Genomic DNA, 18,602 nt, shown 5'->3' on the forward strand with positions numbered 1-18,602 from the left:
GTTAGTAGTTATATCAAATTCGTTTGTTCGTTTTGATCTTGCAGGTGAGATAATATATTTTTTACAAGCTTCAATATGTTATGATCTAATCTCTCACATATTCTCAACATATTCACTAAATCATTATATTAGGGCTTCTTAGACATTGTTTTATTAAAATCTTTACAGACAAAGTTACGTTTTGATTGGTAGATTTTAAACTCAAATGTTTCAAAATCTGGTAGAGCTGATGTCAAAATCTGAACTTTTATATGCCACATTTGCATCTTTACTTATTTGACATATTTGAATCTTTACGGCATATGTATTTAAATCTGAAGATTCATACATAAAGAACGTGTATGATGGAGGCATGAATTCGACAAATAATGTCCATAAAGAGCCAAAGCCGCATGTTTTTAAAATTCTTTGTATTACAGTAATAAAATATACCTTAGAATGGATTTGCAAAAAATTTATTATTTTCATTGTTCTATCTACTTAATTTGTTTATTTATATTTCAACTTAAGCAAAACATATTATGTGTATTCCGACCATGATTTAATTGTAGCAAAAATAATTTAATAATTGTTTCTTAACTTTATATTCTGCCACTATTGCTACAATTTATATTCTTCTTCTTTGTCAAGTCATCTACTTACAATATTTCGGTTTTTTTGTCAAATAAAAGTTTGCCAATTTCTACTTTATTTTCATGTATTTAGCGAAATCCTTGTAATAGTTTAATTTTTTTTCCTGTCATATCGATTTTTTATAGCACACTTTAATAGATTGTTCTATTTATTTTGTATATTTAGGTTAAACTATGGTATGCTTTGATAAAATGAATATTTTCTCATTACGCTTGATCAGAAAAGGTTTAGCTTATGCATAAAATGCTTAAATATATCACAACTTGATTTTTTTTTTTTTCAATTTATTAGGTGAACGTAGAAGATAAATTTAGGTTTTTTAGATAATTTTTTGATTATTTGTTTACTTCTTTTACATCGAAGTTTATCATTATTTCACATGAGATGATATTACTGTTTCAAAATAATATTATTTTTTATGATCAACACTTATATCATGTGAGGTAACAAATTGAGTTTCTCATATTTATTTAAGCTTTGGAATCCCTTGCTTTTCATGAATCAAGTTTAAATTTTTTTACTGTCATGGTGTTGTAAACTAATGAAACTTTAATATATTAGCCTCATATATTCATGACGCTGCATGTGCCTCGGTGGCTATTATATATACACACAAGTCAGCTAATCAATATTCGAGCCTGGGCCCATTTTAACAGCCCAAACTTCCTACCTCTTAATGGGCCATATAGTAATCAATATTCGAACGGTCCGGAAAAGAAAACTGGAGAATCAAAGGACAGGGGTAAATATGGAATTTCAACACTCAACCCAAATCCCTAACGAAAACACGAGCCTACTTTTCCTCGGTCTTTATGGTTTGCAGTGTTCATTCAATTCTCTCACTCTGCGGCGAAGATCCGAGGAGTTTTGAGATCAAATCGGCGCAATAAGCAATTCTGAGAGAGCTCGTTCAATTAATCGGTTCTGTATTTTTACTCTGATCTTCCTTCGTATCAGACTTTTCACTGCTTATCAGGTTAATGGTAATTAAATTTGTCCTTTGTTGTTGTTGTTGTTCGTAAACAAGTGATTGTTGTGCTGTTGATGTTGAATGATTGTACGGGGAACTTCTAATTTTATTCATAGTGTTCTTATTTTCTGTAGAAAAATGAGTTTCTGCATGCGAGATTGGTGAGCGAGTTTCTCGGTTATATGCGAGCTTGTGGGATTGCCTTACGACATAATTTGTGTTTGAAAAAGTTGCGGTCTTTTACATCTCAGTGCATCTCATCCCGTGTTTTAGTCCAATAGCTTATTTTTTCCCTCGTTTTCCCCATGTTTTAGATTGGTTGGTCTTGTTTTTTCTCCATAATCAATTTAGAGGGTAGATTGATGGATTGGAAAAAAATACCTTTATAATGTGAATCTTGAATTTGTGGATTATATATTCTTTTTGGGTCAGTTTAGCACTACCATATGGCCATGGACTTGGCCTTATGTTTATTGGTTGGTTGAAAAAAAACTCAGTTCCTTGTGTTGTTTTGGCGTTGGTGGCTCCAATGTGTTTTGTTTTTCTGAGCGTTGTCACTTGTTGGTAGAGAGTGCATGAATTTTTTTGGTAATGTTTACATAATTGAGACTGCATTTATATTTCAGGTCCAGGGATGGTGCGCATTTCTCCTTTTTCTAAACAATGTTTGGTTTTGATAATTTTTCACTGAAAATTTTCCATGCATGTGAAAAATATCCATTGGAGTGTCTAGTAGTGTTTCTGACCACTTTTTCTCTCATATCCCATATTATATTGCTGTTTACTTATTGACTCGTTAATGTACACTTTTGTTTATCTCTTATGGTTTCTGTTGTTTTCATCTTCATTATATGATCTAGTATTGCTCTGGTAGTCATAGCTTTTGCATGTGCAAATCTTTGATTTATTTTTCTGCAGTCATGCTGGAATGGCATCTGAAGGTTCTCAATTTGATGCTCGCCAGTATGATACAAAAATGAATGAGCTGTATGATCTATTCGTATCGCAACTTTCTGCTTACTAATTTATGACTCAAGAAGTTATTTATTGAGGCTGTTACTGACTTTGGCCTTTTCTGATCATCTGAGTTTGTTGGCTCAGGCTTGGTACTGATGGAGAGGAATTTTTCACCAGTTATGATGAGGTGTATGACAGCTTTGATTCTATGGGCTTGCGGGAAAATCTTCTTTGGGGCATCTATGCTTATGGTAAACTTGGATGAATAGTATGCCAATCCCTTCTGTTCTGCTTTTTTCTAAAAAATTGCAGACTTTATAATCTTTACCTTTGAAGGTCATTTATTTTTTCGCAAGGTTCTAAAATTCGCTATGCACCAGTCGGGCGCTAGCCCAGCGCCTGCTGCCTAGGCCTCCTAGGCGCCGTTAATCGGATTCTACGGAATCAAAAAATAATAAATAACATACTAGAACTTCAACACAATATCATCAAATTTAAAATAACTTCAAAATATTCTCAAAATAGTCTAATGTGTCGTCTCAATAAAATAAGAAAGAATATAGATTTCTTCCAAAATTCACAATGAAATAGTCTAATATGTCATCACAAATTTACTCCAATTCTTCTTCTCCGAAATTTCAACAACTTGTTCTTTATCGGACACAAAATCAATATCATCATTGTGATAATCATTTTCTTCATCAAATTCAAAATTATCCTCGTGAAGTTCTCTAACTCTAGAGCTTCTTCGGGGTTGTAGATTTTCATCTGTCCCAGTTACTTCATCAACTAATTGCCAAGTGAGCCCCGAACCTGGTTCAACTTCATTTTCTTTCCCACCATCCACAATCCAACCTTGTACATTTGAAGCATCTTTTTCAAGAAGGACGTCGACGTTCCTTTCTTTCTCTCTTTTTTGCTTGTTAAACAATCTAGTATTAAATTTGAAAAATACTAGATTGTTCAACCTATTGACATCCAACATATTTCTTTTCTTTGTATGAATCTAAAAAAAATCGAGAAAGTAATTAGTATAGTTATGAATATGAACATACACTTTAAAAATTATTAATAAATTATTTTAATTAAAATTTAAATTTACTCCTTCAAATGTACTCCAATTTCTTTCACACCCAGATGAGCTTGTAGTTAATGAAAGAATCCTTAATTCCACTCTTAGCAAGTTGGGTGTTTAAGCACCGTAGGTACATCACTATGTACATGGATCAAATGTATCGTCATTTTTTCACATGTTTTTGCAGCCAATGCTTTCCCAAATAACCCAGTCTTATCTCTATATTTTGAAAATTCCTTGTTTATAATTGTATTTTGCAGTTCAAACTCATCGGCATGCCAAACTACCATGCATTCAAAAATCCCTGCCGCGGCCTCTCCATCACACTTGTCAACATACCTAAAAATAAGTCCAGCTGTATGTGTCTCGTATGAAGACTCTTTAGACTCTAAAAATACAGTACCCTCACAATTAACACATAAATTTAATATGCTTCTTTTTTTTTCTATCACTCCATGCATCTCTCATAATCGAGCACCCATTTTTTGCCCATTCTTCTTCGTGCTTCTTCAATAGTTCTTTTGTTCTTTCAACTTCTACTTTCAAAAGTGGCTCTCTAAGTTGATATTGAGTTGGAGGCTTGAACCCTGACCCAAATTGACCTACTGCTTCCATTAGTTGCTTGAAGCTATCATTATCAAGAGCATTGAATGGGATTCCATTTTCATAAGCCCATCTCCCAACATATTGTTGAACTTGTTGAGTTCTCTCTTTGAAAAGAGCATCATTTATATTTTTTTGGCGAAGCACTTTACTCCCACTTGAACTTACATTTTCTGGAGCAATCATCGATGCATATCTATCCATGGGGCCAAGTAGATGAGGTTTTTTAATTCCATCTATCCCTTCAATTTCAGCATCTTCTCCGTCCAGAGAAATATTCACCTCTGCTCTACAACTTTCTTCTTCCAGTATTTTGTTCTTCTTTTTGTTCCTCCCTTCTAAAATAGCCTGTTTGCACTTATTACGACCTTCTTGAGATACATTTCGACAACCATATACATTTCCAAATATATTTCCTATGTGCTCCTTGATTCTATACACTCCACCGAACATCATTTTCCCACACAACTTACATTTAACTTTGTCGAGGTTCTTAGGATCAATCAACATACCAAACTCCCTTCCGATGTCATTTGACTTTCTCTTAAGAATCCAAAATTCAGGCCGAGTAACGAATGCAGTCGACGATGGATTGCTTGCCATTGTTATCCTCCAAACCACATTGAATACGAAACACTTAAAAGTTAAACCTGCAAGTGTCTATATCAACAGATTAATAAGAAAGGTTGAGACCAAAAACTTCGATGTCAAGCATAATGAAAAGAGCAACTCATTTGTCTGATATACCTTCAAGTGTCTATATTTAAGAAGAGCTAAGCTAAGCTAATTCAAGCACAGGATCAACAATAGCTAAGCTAATGCAAGCATAATGAAAAGAGCACACTGCTCCATAGCTCAGCTAATGAAGAAATATATATACACCTCATCATTCACCCGCAAAAGCTAGTACCAGTTTTTTAATGAATCTATAATCGGTTTCCATTTAGTATGAAAGGAAGAAAACAAACGCAAAGTTCTTAAAGATGTTTGAATGACATTGTGCTGAATACAAGTACATGTTAAAATCTCTCTCAATCAATGGGCCTTTACCATCTACACTTCAGGAAAAATACACGAAAGAATCATCATCAGCAATTTAGCTAAAGAATTATCATCAGCAATTTAGCTAAATACACTAAAGAATCATCATCATGAGGAAAAATACACGAAAGAATCATCAACAACAAGATGTTGAGTTCTTGAATCCAGAATTAGACAAATCAAAAATTCCCAGCAATGTTTTGTCAAGAATTTCGACTAAGAAGCAACTCATTTGTCTGTTATGGAACAAACACCTTGATGCAGTGTTGGAACAATAATAAGGGAGAAAAATATATGCAAGAAAGTGAGAAGAAAGAATAACTTGAGCCTCTGGAACGAGATGGTGCCTCTGGAAAATAACCAGAAAGAAAGAAACACAGCAGTTGTCTGGAACGAGATGGTGCCTCTCTGGAACGAGGAGTGCAATGAAATAGAAACCAAATAACAAGAAAGAAAGAAACGCAGCAGCTCAGAAAGAAAAGCAGCAGACCTAGTGGGCCAGAATTTCATTTTTTTAAATGGGCTTCTTGGCGGATCATTAAATTTATAAGCCCATTTTTTTTAAAAAAAGCAGGCCCAGCCTCCGCCTAGGTGCACCCAGGCCCGTCTAGGTGCGCCTAGGTTGGCCCCTAGCGCCTTATTGGTGCGGCTGGACTTCGCCTAGCGCCTAGGGCGCAATTTAGAACATTGCCAAGAATATGGAGACACAGGTAAGCGACATAAATAATATCATTGATATGTGACTGTGAGTGCCCTCTGTATCGGAGCATGCTCATAGAACCAACACCATATTATCACATTGTGTAAGATTTATAATAAGCAGTATCGGGGAAAAAAATCATATCCAAAAATCAAACGTGGCCCACAACAATTCTGAGCCATTTCATCAAACTTAACGCCAAATTCTTGAAGGTTCAGGCCTAGCGTTCCACTGTTCGTGAATTTCATACATAAATATATGCAAATCTATAGAAACATTTGAAAGGGAAAACAGCTACTGCCCCTGGCCCCTGTCAGCCCCTCATTGCAAACGAAGGAATCACACAAGAAATGATTTTTATCCTTTAAAACTTCATTAAGAAACAAAAACGAAGTTCAAAATTCGGATATCAGGATTTATAATCCATGCTAAAACCATCTCTACCGATGCAGCGAAAACAACTAAAATCTATAATTACAAGAAATCCTTTCAAATGGCCCCATCTGTAAATGGATTATCTAATCGATCGAGTTAGAAAAGCGAAGGCGAAGAACCTGTAATTGAAAGCAAACTTGGTGGAGACTGGTGCAGAGGACTCAGCTGGCAACCCGAACCCAAACCTAATACTTTCTCGTAAAACATTTTTTATTGCGAAAAAAAAAACGCACTCTTAGTACTGTTCAGCCCGGAATTAGAAGTGAATTGACCTATAGAAACAAAACTAATAGTGAAGGCTCACAAATTAAATAAAATTGGTTCCTCAAGGAGATTCAATTATTTAAACTTTATAGTGGCTATAGAAAAATATTGTTGGAAAATCGATTTTTTCGTGTCCAAAACATAGCGAAAATTTTAAAAATTTTATTTGATGTTCAAATAATGTCTTTGAACGTATGATTTAAACAAATTAAATCATTCATAGGGTGCTAATTATTATACCTTTAGTGAATTACTTGACACCAAATATTCCGGGATTAACGCAGATAGCTCTTGTAGTGTGTCGTACGAACAATCTTTTTGAAGCTTTTCTCAAAAAGATTGTTCGTAGGACACACTATAAGAGCTATCTGCGTTAATCCCGGAATAGTTGGTGCCAAATAATTAATTCACTAAAGGTTCTTCAATTCTCCTATCAAGCCCACGACTGGAATATCTGTTCCTCTTCTAAATTGCATTAGAAAATTTAGAGGGATTTTATCGTTTGAGATAAAAAATTAAGTTGAGGCTCAAAACCCTATATTTTTCTTGAGGTGACCGAGAAATCTGAGGGTGGAGGAGAGAATTTCGAAAATCACATGTAGTATAGTCTAGGGTTTTGGTCTCCTTACTTAATTCATGCACCTAATCTCGCTACCTTGTGTCTACGATTTTTGAATATGATTTTTTTCCCCGATACTGCTTATTATAAATTTTACACACTTAATGCGATAATATGTTGTTGGTTCTATGAAATGGCAAGAATATGGAGACAGGTAAGAGACATAAATTATATCATTGATATATGACAGTGAGTGCCCTCTGTATGGGAGCAATTTCTTGGCAATACATAATGGAGCAAATCTGTTTTTTTCTTTTTTTAGTTATTATTATTTTTGTCTATTTATTTTTAAAGAAGTTCCAGGGGTTGATTATTTTGCGGCATGGTTAATTCTAAATGTGTTTCACATTCGAACTTGACTTTGAAATAGCTGTCATTGCAACTCAATACAAGAGATTTATCAGATGCTTGCATTTTTGTATTAGAGGTGGAGTTTCAGTTCGATTCCTGTTGCTACACATTTGTGCAAAAATTTCGGTCGGTGAATCATCACAAAAAGTATGTTACTAAAACATGAAAGGGCTGAAATGAAGACTATTAGTATTGTATAGGTAATGATAGTTTTGGGGGCAAATGTGATACCTAAGGACCAAGCCCGAGGGTTTACTGTAAGAGTAATCTAGACATGTTTGAAGGCAAATAGTGACTCAAAAGGTTAAACCGCTAGAGATTAATATTTAGTCTCCCATAAATATTGATTCAAATTGATTGATTTATTGTTCAAGTAGCACTCAGGTTTTGTTTTCATATTTCTTAAGAAAGTTGAATTTTATCCATTATTACTTTGAGTTAACAGTGAAAATTTTACTGGACATTCTTGCCGCATGTTAATTCTTTCACATCTTTTAAGATATTATAGGGAGCTTATATTCTCAACGAAATCTTTGTTTCTATAATTCCTTTTAAGGTACCTGTGATAAGTTTATCAAAGACCCTACTGCAAATTGGGAATTCCCTCCTTCCTAACCTTATTTTAGGGAGCTAAACACCTAAGCAGTACTTTTAATACAAATCCCTTGAATGTACTGTCAAAAGTTCACAAAATGCAATCTGATGTGGCTTCTTATTACAGATTTTTTTTGTTCCAAGTCATTCTGCATGAAACCGATTTGATGTCCAAAAGCCTGCCTTCCATTGCTTCGGTCCTCCAACTGTAAGTGAACAAATCAAGAAGATAGAGAGGAACATGGCGATCAGATTTTTGGCATATAAATCTCAATTCCTCAAAAGTACCTTTGCCAATTATCTCTACCTTTTACCCCTCTTCTGCCAATCCCGCCCCATACTTCATAACACCAGGTAATTTTTTTAACCATTTTTTGTTAGTATATGTGCTTGTATCAACGGGTATAAATTCTACTATTACAACATATCTAAGAATTCAAATATACTTTTGGAGTTAAAGAGGCTGCCTTATGAATTATGAACGGTATAACACAAACTGCTGTTTATTTGGTATAACACAAACTGTTGTTTATTTGTTTTTCAGGGAGATGTATCTATACAGGATATTTGACAGATCCATTTTAGTTGCTGCTGAGAAATCTTTCCACTGTGAAATGGAACTTCGAAGAGACATTCTTGCAGGTGTTTCTTGGATTCATTCGGGTCGAGTTTTGACAAATCCGGAGCCTATGGTGGATCAGAGTGGAAGAAATGATGCTTTCTGTGATGATTCGAGCCAGGTTACAGAGAAGAAGAGGAAAAGACCGAAAGGAAAGCGAGCGATGGTAAGATGGTTGAAGTTTTTTAGGTATAAGAAGAAGAAAGACTATGAAAGGATGACCCCAGAAGAAAGGGTCTTATACAAATTAATGAAGGTAGAAACTAAATTTTATTCCACTTATTTACTTTATATGGTTTCATTACTTTTGAATGTTAAATAGATGTTTTCCATTGGAGACTCGAGTTTATATAAGTAAATTTTTTTATATGATGGTTCATTATTTTGAGCCTGAAGTTTTTAACATTCTAATTTTGTCCAGACTGGAAATTCATTTTGATGAACACAACCATGAGTTCTGCCGCTTGAAATAGTTCTTAATGTGTTTCTGTTTTCCTGCTTCGATGAACATGTAGAAGTAAAAGTATGATCTATGAACACTTGCATCGTCGAAACTAATAGGAATGAAAATGATTTCTGCCTGCTACCATAGAAGTAATGGAACTAAGTCGAGTATGATATAACATTTCTCTATTCTCTGCATGCTTAATTTGCATGGCGTATGTTTTACCTGTCTCAGATGCTCTGGTGTCTGTGATGTTGCATAGCTGAAACGGCAACTGATTTAAAATTTGTTGTATGGTTTGTGTTTGTTTCACGAAGGCTAGGAGAAAAGAGGAGAGATTGCTTGAAGCTCTTGATAAAATTGAGCCCAAGGAATCATCAGAAACTACCCACGACCCAGAAATATTAACCCCCGAAGAGCACTTCTACTATTTGAAGATGGGTGAGAAATGCAAGAATTATGTCCCTGTTGGAAGACGTGGAATCTATCAGGGTGTGATATTGAACATGCACTTACATTGGAAAAAGCACCAGACACTGAAAGTTATAGTGAAGACATTTTCTCCAGAAGAGGTGAAGGAGATTGCTTTCGAGTTAGCAAGACTGAGTGGAGGTATTGTGCTCGATATACAAGAAGAGAACATTATTATTATGTACAGGGGGAAGAACTACTCTCAGCCACCAACAGAGATAATGTCTCCCAGGACAACTCTCCCAAGAAAGAAGGTTTGTCATTTTATGTCATTGCTATATGATATTGGTTCGTTAGCAGATGTAATTAAAAAACTAATGCGTTTATTTTGTCATATTTTCTCGAGTTCAGGCTTTTGATAAATCCAAATATAGGGATGCTCTGAGAGCAGTAAAAAAGTACATACCAAAACTTGAGCAGGACTTAGAGCTGCTTCAATCGCAGGCTGAAAGGAGAACATGTACCAAGGAAAAGCAATTAGCTGGTATTTGTAATGTTGATTCTGGTGGTGATTCTGAGGGATCAAAGAGACTGAAAGAATTGTTGGATAAAAGTGGCGAAGTTATTGGCGATGATGTGTCAACGATTGGATCTGGCATGGGTTCTGAGTCTGAATCACTGTCAGATATTTTTGAGACAGACACTGACCATGAGGATGAGGAAAAAGAAGAAAAACCTCTTTACTTGGAGGAGTTTGAAAAGTTTTCAGTGCGTACTGATGAAGAGGAAAATTTTGTATACCATATGCACCAAATATCTTCCAATTCTCCACAAGAGAAACCAAATGAAAAAGATGCTGAATTGTCGGATCTTGATGAGGTTGACAGATTAGTTTTACGAGCTGCCTCTCTTTTGAAGAAAAAGAGGAACTAGTTGGAGAGTTGAGAAGGCTTAATTATAACCCTGTTGGCTTCTTATCATGAACGATGATAAGATGATGATTGGTGCTACTATTTGAGGTGCTGTCAGTATATTTGGAAATCAGGTTAGTTCCTTTTGTGAAATGCGAAAATCTGTTGGGGTGCGGTTCTCAGTCATTCTACATGATTACAAAATGGAGGTACATATCATGTTCTATGATATCTGTTCCATAAAAAGTTAAACATTCTTGCTTATCCAAACTCTTTACTTGGTCCATATTTTGAGAAAGTTGGTTACACTACCAAGTTGAAGCATCTGTTCATTATTTATCGATATTTGAGGCAGAGATGAATCAATGAAGGATGCAAGCAGTGATGCGCCATACTAGCGAGTAAACAAAGGGGATCGCCTTTCTCAACTACAATTAGAGAATTTTTTACAAAAAAAATTAAAGATAAGCTTGTTAATGTTAGGGTAGATATCCAGCTAGCTAACTTGAAACTTGAACTTTATTGACTTTAATATAAATTCGATTTTTATTTTAATAATATTTTATGGTGTTATTCAATTATGACATTATGCTTTATTTGTATATCCATACAAGCTGCATAGATAAAGTACTTGAATATACAATAGATATCATATTGGTGTGAAAATTCTGATTCTCGAGTGCCTTATTTATAGGTTGGGTGAAGAAGCTCCAAACTCATGTTTGTACATTTTGAAATATGTGTCATTTCTGTCTTGAGACCTCACCGTTCGGAAGCTCCTAGCTCTTTCATGTCGATGCTCATTTGACACAATACTTCAGAAGGTATTATCACTGTTCGGAAGCTCCCATCTTCGTTCAAAACTTTTGATCTTTTTCAGAGGGTCCTATCTTGTTTGGCGATTCCGAACTTGCTGCTGATTAAAAACTTTGATTTTCGTAAATAAGACATTTCATCATATTTAATAATCATATAAATAAAGGGTGTTTTAGGATTATTAACTAATTAGATTGTGAAAGACTATATATAATCTTTGACAAAGAAGACTATTTTTAATATTGGATAGAAAATTAAATTCTCATTATTCAATTCAATTTAAAAATATGTAATGTTAAATAACAATATTATATACTATATAAAATAAATATTATAATTAAAATCACACTTGAGAATCGAAAATATACGTGATTAGGTCATGTTTGCACCACCTTCTATATATAAAAAGTCCAAAGACAAATGCATACATGCTAAAAATAGAACCGGTCAATTTTTGGCTGATCGCCGTTCGAAAACTGTCGGAAAAAGATGTCTGATCGTAATTGAAAGCTATGTTATCTACATTGAAGGAGACTTGTTGAAATGAAAGCTATGTTATCTACATTGAAGGAGACTTGTTGAAAAAAAATGACAACGATATAATAATTAATGATTTTGATTCTAAAAAGAAGTGAAAATATCAGTCCCAAATAATTAAAAATCATTATGTGATCCCGATTTTATGTTTATTTCAGGTAGTTCGATCTGTAAATTGACATATATGATGTTGTTTATCTTTCATTAGTATGAACATAGAGATGTTCAAACATGCTGATGATTGCTAGTAGGTTGGGTTCATCGAACTACCTATACTTTGAATTTTCAAGTGATTATCATTTATTGAATAGGTAAATATGTGGTTATGATTGTACATTATTAATCCAAGGCCTGAGGGTCATCAAGTGTATATTAGTTCATCAATTCTTATATTGCACCAAATATTTTCCTATGATCGTTGATGATCTACCATTTGAGTTAGATTCTCATGGTATGTCATATTTCTTACTTTGTACTTGTGTTGTGTCCACTTTCATGATACACAAATGAAGGTAAGATATGTACAACTTTTAATGATGCAATGATCCAAGATGGTTATCTATCATATCATTCTTGGGTCGCACTAATACACAATTTATAAGCGTTAATCATACATAGTTTATGTAAATGTTACTCTATTGACGACTAATTACATGACCAAGTATCTATTGAACATACATTACTACATAGATATGGTATAACATTGCTAATGGAATAAGGTGGATGGCACAAATTTTTTTATTAGTAAAATTTGAATAAACTTTTTTTTTATATCATAAGGTGGATATCAATTCAAATTTTTTTGATATCATGATTTCATCCAATCTAGAATTAAACCAAATTTTACTTTATTAAGCTATAAATATAATAGTGTTGAGTTTTTTGATTTACGAGCAAAACATCGGATATTCATATATTTTTACCTTTCAAAATTATGATTGACTTAAAAAAAACTCATACACATTCCCATACATAGGAAAATAGGGTTCGGTCGATCCTACCATTATGGGCACTGTCCCCTATCCACCCGATGGCTGACACGTGGCAATTAAATTATATTTTTTAAAAAAATACATGAGTTTTTTTTTTATATAATTATTTGTGACTTTTAGAAAAATCCAACCATGGTTGATGTCCTTTTTTTTTCCAAGTACGCATAAGTTTTCCCCATTTCTCAACTCAAGCACACAAGACTCCATTTTCACCATTTCTCAACTAAAGCGCAGAAGAACTGAAGACTCCATTTTCACCATTTTTCAACTCAAGCGCAGGAGAATTCGACGGATACTCATACTCTCAAGAAGAAAGGGATATCTTTCCAAAATCCGAGTTAGCTTTCCCTTCGAATTCTATGTTTGTCTTCGTAATTTTATGCCCTTTTATTATTATTCTACTGGTTTACAAAATTTTGTCTATTATGTTTGTCTTTTTCTTCGTTGATGGATCTATGCTCGACGGATATATGTTCGACGGATTTATTTTCCTTCGTTTACTAGATTTAGCTCTACATTTATTCGAAAAAATGTCCCGCCGATTTAGCTCTACAGAATCTAAATGCTAGCATGGGATGAGTGAAGAAGCCACTGCTGGTTCTATAATTTGCATTTTTGTTTAATATTTTTCGTCTGCCATATCGTAAAAACGGAATTCATTGATTCAATATGAGCGAGGTAATAAATAACAGTTTCAAATGGAAAAAGATAAAGAAAGAGAAAAAAATTGGAATCTGTCTCCAATTTCAAAGAAGTGCTGAATCTCCTGGAGTTCAACATGAGTTTAAAAGAGAACTCCAACAAAAGTTCAATCAACATGCCCCAATAAAATAAATATGATCTAACAAGCAATCTCGATAACTAGCATAAACAAACTTTGTATAATACAAAACACACCAAAAGTCTGCATAAATATTCAGAAACATTGTCTTGGTGTGTAATTATAGAGACATTAGAATACAGAAAACAACATGGTACTACTGAAACTATTGTCTTGTCTTGGTGTGCAATTACAGAAACAAAAAGTCATGAGACTATAAGATAACACTACTGAAACGTTGTGTAAGCACAAAAGGTATTCCTTCAATTACCACGTCCCTGAACAATATTAAAACATTAGTGAGAAACAATTTTATAAAAAAGTTCAAATTTTTTTAGACAAAATTCCTTACTTGTGATGAATGAGGACCCCCAAACCGATAAGAAAATAAATTCATTTGATCACCTAAATAGATGTTTGCATTACCCTCTTGTATTTTAAACAGAAAAAAATAACATATAAACATATTTTTCTTCAACAAATGAAATTTTTTTAAAATAAAAGTTACCATTTGATTTGGCGAGTGAAAGAAATGTTGAGATTGTCCAAATATGGAAGGAAAATGCGGTAATGTGAAATTTGAGTGTGGTGATGAAATTACATAGCTCATTTCTCGTGTGTTGGTGGTTTTTTGTGAACTTTGTCCCATTTTTTTGGCTCCTTTAGCACCTAGCAAGTCAAACAAAGTTACAAACTTAGTACAGTATGCAAATTCAGTAAGCAAAACACTTCAAACAGTGTGCACACTTACTTGAAACTTCTGTTTTCTCTTTTCTTTTTCTTTTTCCTTTTTTTTTTTTGCTCTTAGTATCCCAGTGTCATGTAATATTAACATTAGTAACTCCTTTGGCTTTAGCAGTAAGTGGGTTACAAATGCATAATTCATCACTTCGAATATCATCACATTGTGTCTCATCATCTACATTTAACTTTGACACAAAGTTGGAGATTTCATCTTTTGTAGGGTCAACTGATCCATATAATATTTTTCTTGCCTCCTAATGAGATTTGCTCTGTTGAGTTAGATCATAGGTTGATCTCATTATTTCGTTGACAAACACCACTTCAGATACATGACCATCACTACCCCTGCAACTTTCGTCAAAGTTAGATGTAACTCTATTTCTTACATTCTTCATCACCTCTTCAAAAAATAATATTCGGATATAACAGTGACATCCATACAATTAAACACCATCAAAGAATGCTTGCATGAACCCGTCGTCTCAAAATTATGACAACTGCAATTTATTTCATGATTCTGCTTATTGAACACCACATGCCGAACCCTTGAGTGAGTTTTCATCATGAGATTTTAATTTTATTTGAATCCAATTCCAATAATTATCAAAACAAGATGATGGTTCAACCGATTTTCAATTCAATGAATTAACCAATCCAACTTCGAATAGATGGTATATAGACATCGTATAAACATTAGTAGAATGAATCAACAATGGATGATTTTTCAAAATCTGTGCCGGATTACCATGGCGACAACGAGTATCTTCAGTCTTCTCCTTTTCCCGCCAGTTATTTTGAATCTTTGCATAATTCAGCACAAAGTCATACAAAGAACTCATTTTGTTACCTTCATTTTTTAAAACCATATTCGTGACTTCACTTCTCAAAGTAGCCAAAAGTCCCGCACTAAACCTTCAATTCGTAAAATCAGTAGACCATTTCTCCTTAAGCTTGTACATCTCATTCAACAATTTATGACCATCCAAATTATATGTTTCAATCATATACTTCCACGTGCTCTCAAATTCAACTTCAGAATCACAATGATTCATGCATTTATACCACAATCCTTTAAAAGCATAATCACCATTTGAACTCCCAAAGTGTGAAGGAGCATTTTGATTTATATGCCATTGACATAAACGATGACGTGAAAGTGAAATAATTGTTTCAATGGCATTCATCATGGCTTGACATTGGTTTGAAAAGATAGTTTGTCGTTGTCGTCCATTCATATAATCAAGAAATGTTGCAAACAACCATTCAAAAGAACTTTGAGTTTAATCAGACATAAAGGCCAAGCCAAACAATAAATTCTGCATATGGTGATTTATACCAACAAATGGAGTACATATTAAATTATACTTATTTGTTCTAGAGGAGTCTCATGTGAGACCGTCTCACGGATCTTAATCCGTGAGACGGGTCAACCCTACCATATTCACAATAAAAAGTAATACTCTTAGCATAAAAAGTAATACTTTTTATATGGCTGACCCAAATAAGAGATCCGTCTCACAGATACGACCCGTGAGACCGTCTCACACAAGTTTTTGCCTTTGTTCTATATGTTGTATCAATCGACATGACATCACCAAAATATTCATAATCAATCTCGCATCTATAGTCCCTAAACAAAAATTCATCAAACCTATCATCATCATCCAATTGAAAATTCCAGTAAAACTATTTCACCTATTCGCCTTATTTATAAAATATGAATAAGTGTAGTGGCATCTCTATTCTCAATTTCGGTATGTTTTTCAACCTACTCATATGGTCGGTCATATGCATCCTTTCTAAAAAACCTAAATTTTGTGACCCACATGCTTCATTTTCCATAAAGAAACAATATTAGAAACGGATATTCCAGCATTTACCACAGCTTCTAGAGTATAATTTTTTGCATGTGATATATTGCGTGCCGATCTTAGCAGTGAGTTTGATCAGGTGCAAACATCTCATGGTTACGCTCTTCAACAAATCTACTAATCCGCCATTCACACCCTTTTTCCCTTGTAATCTTCAATTTGGCTTTACATTGTGTTCTAATGACCGGCTTTTGATAAAATGGAATCCTTTTACTAGAACATTTCTCGTCTTTCAAACCTTCACATGAACATTGAAATTCTTTTTATTGAAGTTCATTGGTATGAGAAAAATATCGTCGATTACCCTTCCTCGCACTAAATCCCTTGGCATGCACATATTGACAATACAACAAATAAGCATCTTCAACGCTGTTCACAACCTGCCTCACTTCCAATTCTCCAGAACATGGACAAAAGAGTTTTCATTTTGTACCTCAACATTTCCAGCTTCTTCATTGCAGTCTCCTTCCACCTCTTCATGTGACAGTTGATTGTTATCTTCCATTTTCAAGCAAGAAACCAACTGGATCAATTAAAAAAAACAAACTAAATGAATTTAAATATTTACTATAACATAAGGCAAATCAACTCGATCTACTGGAATGAAATTAAATTTTACCAGCAAATTGGTCTACTGGAATCAAATAAAAAATCTTATCATCACAAATCATCCACCATTCTGCAAAGCTGCTTCATACCCCTGCAAGTAAGATGCAATGTACATAATTTGATATCTGCCACATTCAAATATCAGAAATCAATTTGGGAATAAAAAATAAAGGAGCAATGTACACAATTTGATATATGCCACATTCAAGTATGTTTAGTGTCAACTATTGCTCCTGTCTCAAGTGGCTATTCTAGCTGTCATTTATTTATTTATGTATTTTAACTCTTATCAACTATTTTTTTAATAAAGAAAATTTTACAAATTTATCCGGAAGAGTAAATGAATTAACTTTGCTCATTGTGCCTCATCATTTATTTCTATATGTTCGGGGTTTAGACGAGTGAGTACAATCGTGAACAAGAATCTGAGATAGGTTAATATGTCGAGAGAGGTAATTAAGCTGGGCAGTTTGATTTTGATGGCATGGAACCATGGTAGAGGAAACCTATTGCTTACTTTTTGACAAATAAATGGGAGGAGGACTGATCAGAACTTGAACCTCGAAGCTTTATACGAACCTTTACATCACTTTACTGAGCCTCTGCTTTTTTATTTATTAGCCAGTTATTTTTGCATGTTTGCAAATAAACACACACTATATCAGAAAACAATTTTACAGGAAAAATAGAACACATAATATTGTTCACGGACCTAGCTTCGGCATCGTAACAGTGGATTTTGGAACTGCCATGGTGGAGGTACGGTGGAAGATTTCACTTCTGAGAGAGAGGAGGTGAAGCTTCTAAGAGAGAGGAGGTGATGCTTCAGAAAGAGGATTTTAAAAATTTGAAATTACGAGACCCCGACTGTTGAGAGAGAGGAATTGAACATTTTCAAATTACCCAACCATGGTTGAGGGTTGGTCAAAAAAAAAAAAAACTGACACATGGAAAAATATTATTGGATGGGGGCAGTGCCCGTAGTGGTAGGATCGAATGTATCGGAAAAGAGGCTGATGGAACAAAAAATTAACGAGAACACATCTACAAGATGACGTATGTGATCTAGTGGTTGTATTGGTGGCACATAGTTGTCTTGACGGCCTTTTTACTTTATCGTGTCTTAGTATGTGAAAAAATTATACTAGTTGGATATTTGACAGCATTGCACGATGAGGAAAGATATAGTCCCTGACTTCATATATTGTTCATGTTATGGCTTGTTACTAGTTGATATTTGTTATTTTTATGCAATAACTCTATCCATTGTATTATGTTTTATGTTTAGACATTTAAATCTTGATGGCTATGTGTTGGAAACCAAATTTCGGAGTTTGACAAACTGAAGAAACTAACTGAATTATGAGACAACTGAATATTTAACAACTGAAACCAGCTGAACAAATGAAGAAAACTGATCCGTTGGAAACCGATCAGTTAATATACTCAGCCGCATAAGTTTCAGTCAAAACATATCTCAACTGAATGCTTCTCGGGAAAGAACATTCAACCGACAAAAGGACATAGTAAACAGCAAATGAATATGGAAAGCCGCACCTCAATCATTACAGCATTAGAACAACGT

General features: G+C 34.1%; 1 protein-coding gene and 1 long non-coding RNA gene across 9 annotated transcripts; both read left to right on the forward strand.

Moving 5' to 3' along the window:
* Positions 1 to 1,429: 1,429 nt before the first annotated feature.
* LOC140830996 (uncharacterized CRM domain-containing protein At3g25440, chloroplastic) lies at positions 1,430 to 11,558 on the forward strand. 8 transcript variants are annotated; one of them, XM_073194631.1, is made up of 7 exons: positions 1,430 to 1,609; positions 2,522 to 2,590; positions 2,705 to 2,811; positions 8,370 to 8,596; positions 8,787 to 9,117; positions 9,624 to 10,031; positions 10,129 to 10,866. In XM_073194631.1, exons 4-7 carry the CDS (start codon positions 8,484 to 8,486, stop codon positions 10,648 to 10,650), a joined length of 1,374 nt encoding a protein of 457 aa, XP_073050732.1. In that variant the 5' UTR covers positions 1,430 to 1,609; positions 2,522 to 2,590; positions 2,705 to 2,811; positions 8,370 to 8,483; the 3' UTR covers positions 10,651 to 10,866. The 8 variants fall into 8 exon arrangements, 7 of the variants coding, with proteins under 7 accessions (XP_073050732.1, XP_073050734.1, XP_073050735.1 ...); XM_073194633.1 differs by having other exon boundaries at positions 8,387 to 8,596; XM_073194634.1 differs by lacking the exon at positions 2,522 to 2,590.
* A 1,589-nt stretch (positions 11,559 to 13,147) lies between these two features.
* Positions 13,148 to 18,221, forward strand: LOC140829828 (uncharacterized). Its single transcript, XR_012117552.1, has 2 exons — positions 13,148 to 13,310; positions 17,698 to 18,221. It is a non-coding gene; the product is annotated as an uncharacterized lncRNA (long non-coding RNA).
* Positions 18,222 to 18,602: the final 381 nt, after the last annotated feature.

This window comes from Primulina eburnea, chromosome 4, assembly GCF_022965805.1.
Source record: "Primulina eburnea isolate SZY01 chromosome 4, ASM2296580v1, whole genome shotgun sequence".
In the NCBI taxonomy this organism is placed as follows: Eukaryota; Viridiplantae; Streptophyta; class Magnoliopsida; order Lamiales; family Gesneriaceae; genus Primulina; species Primulina eburnea.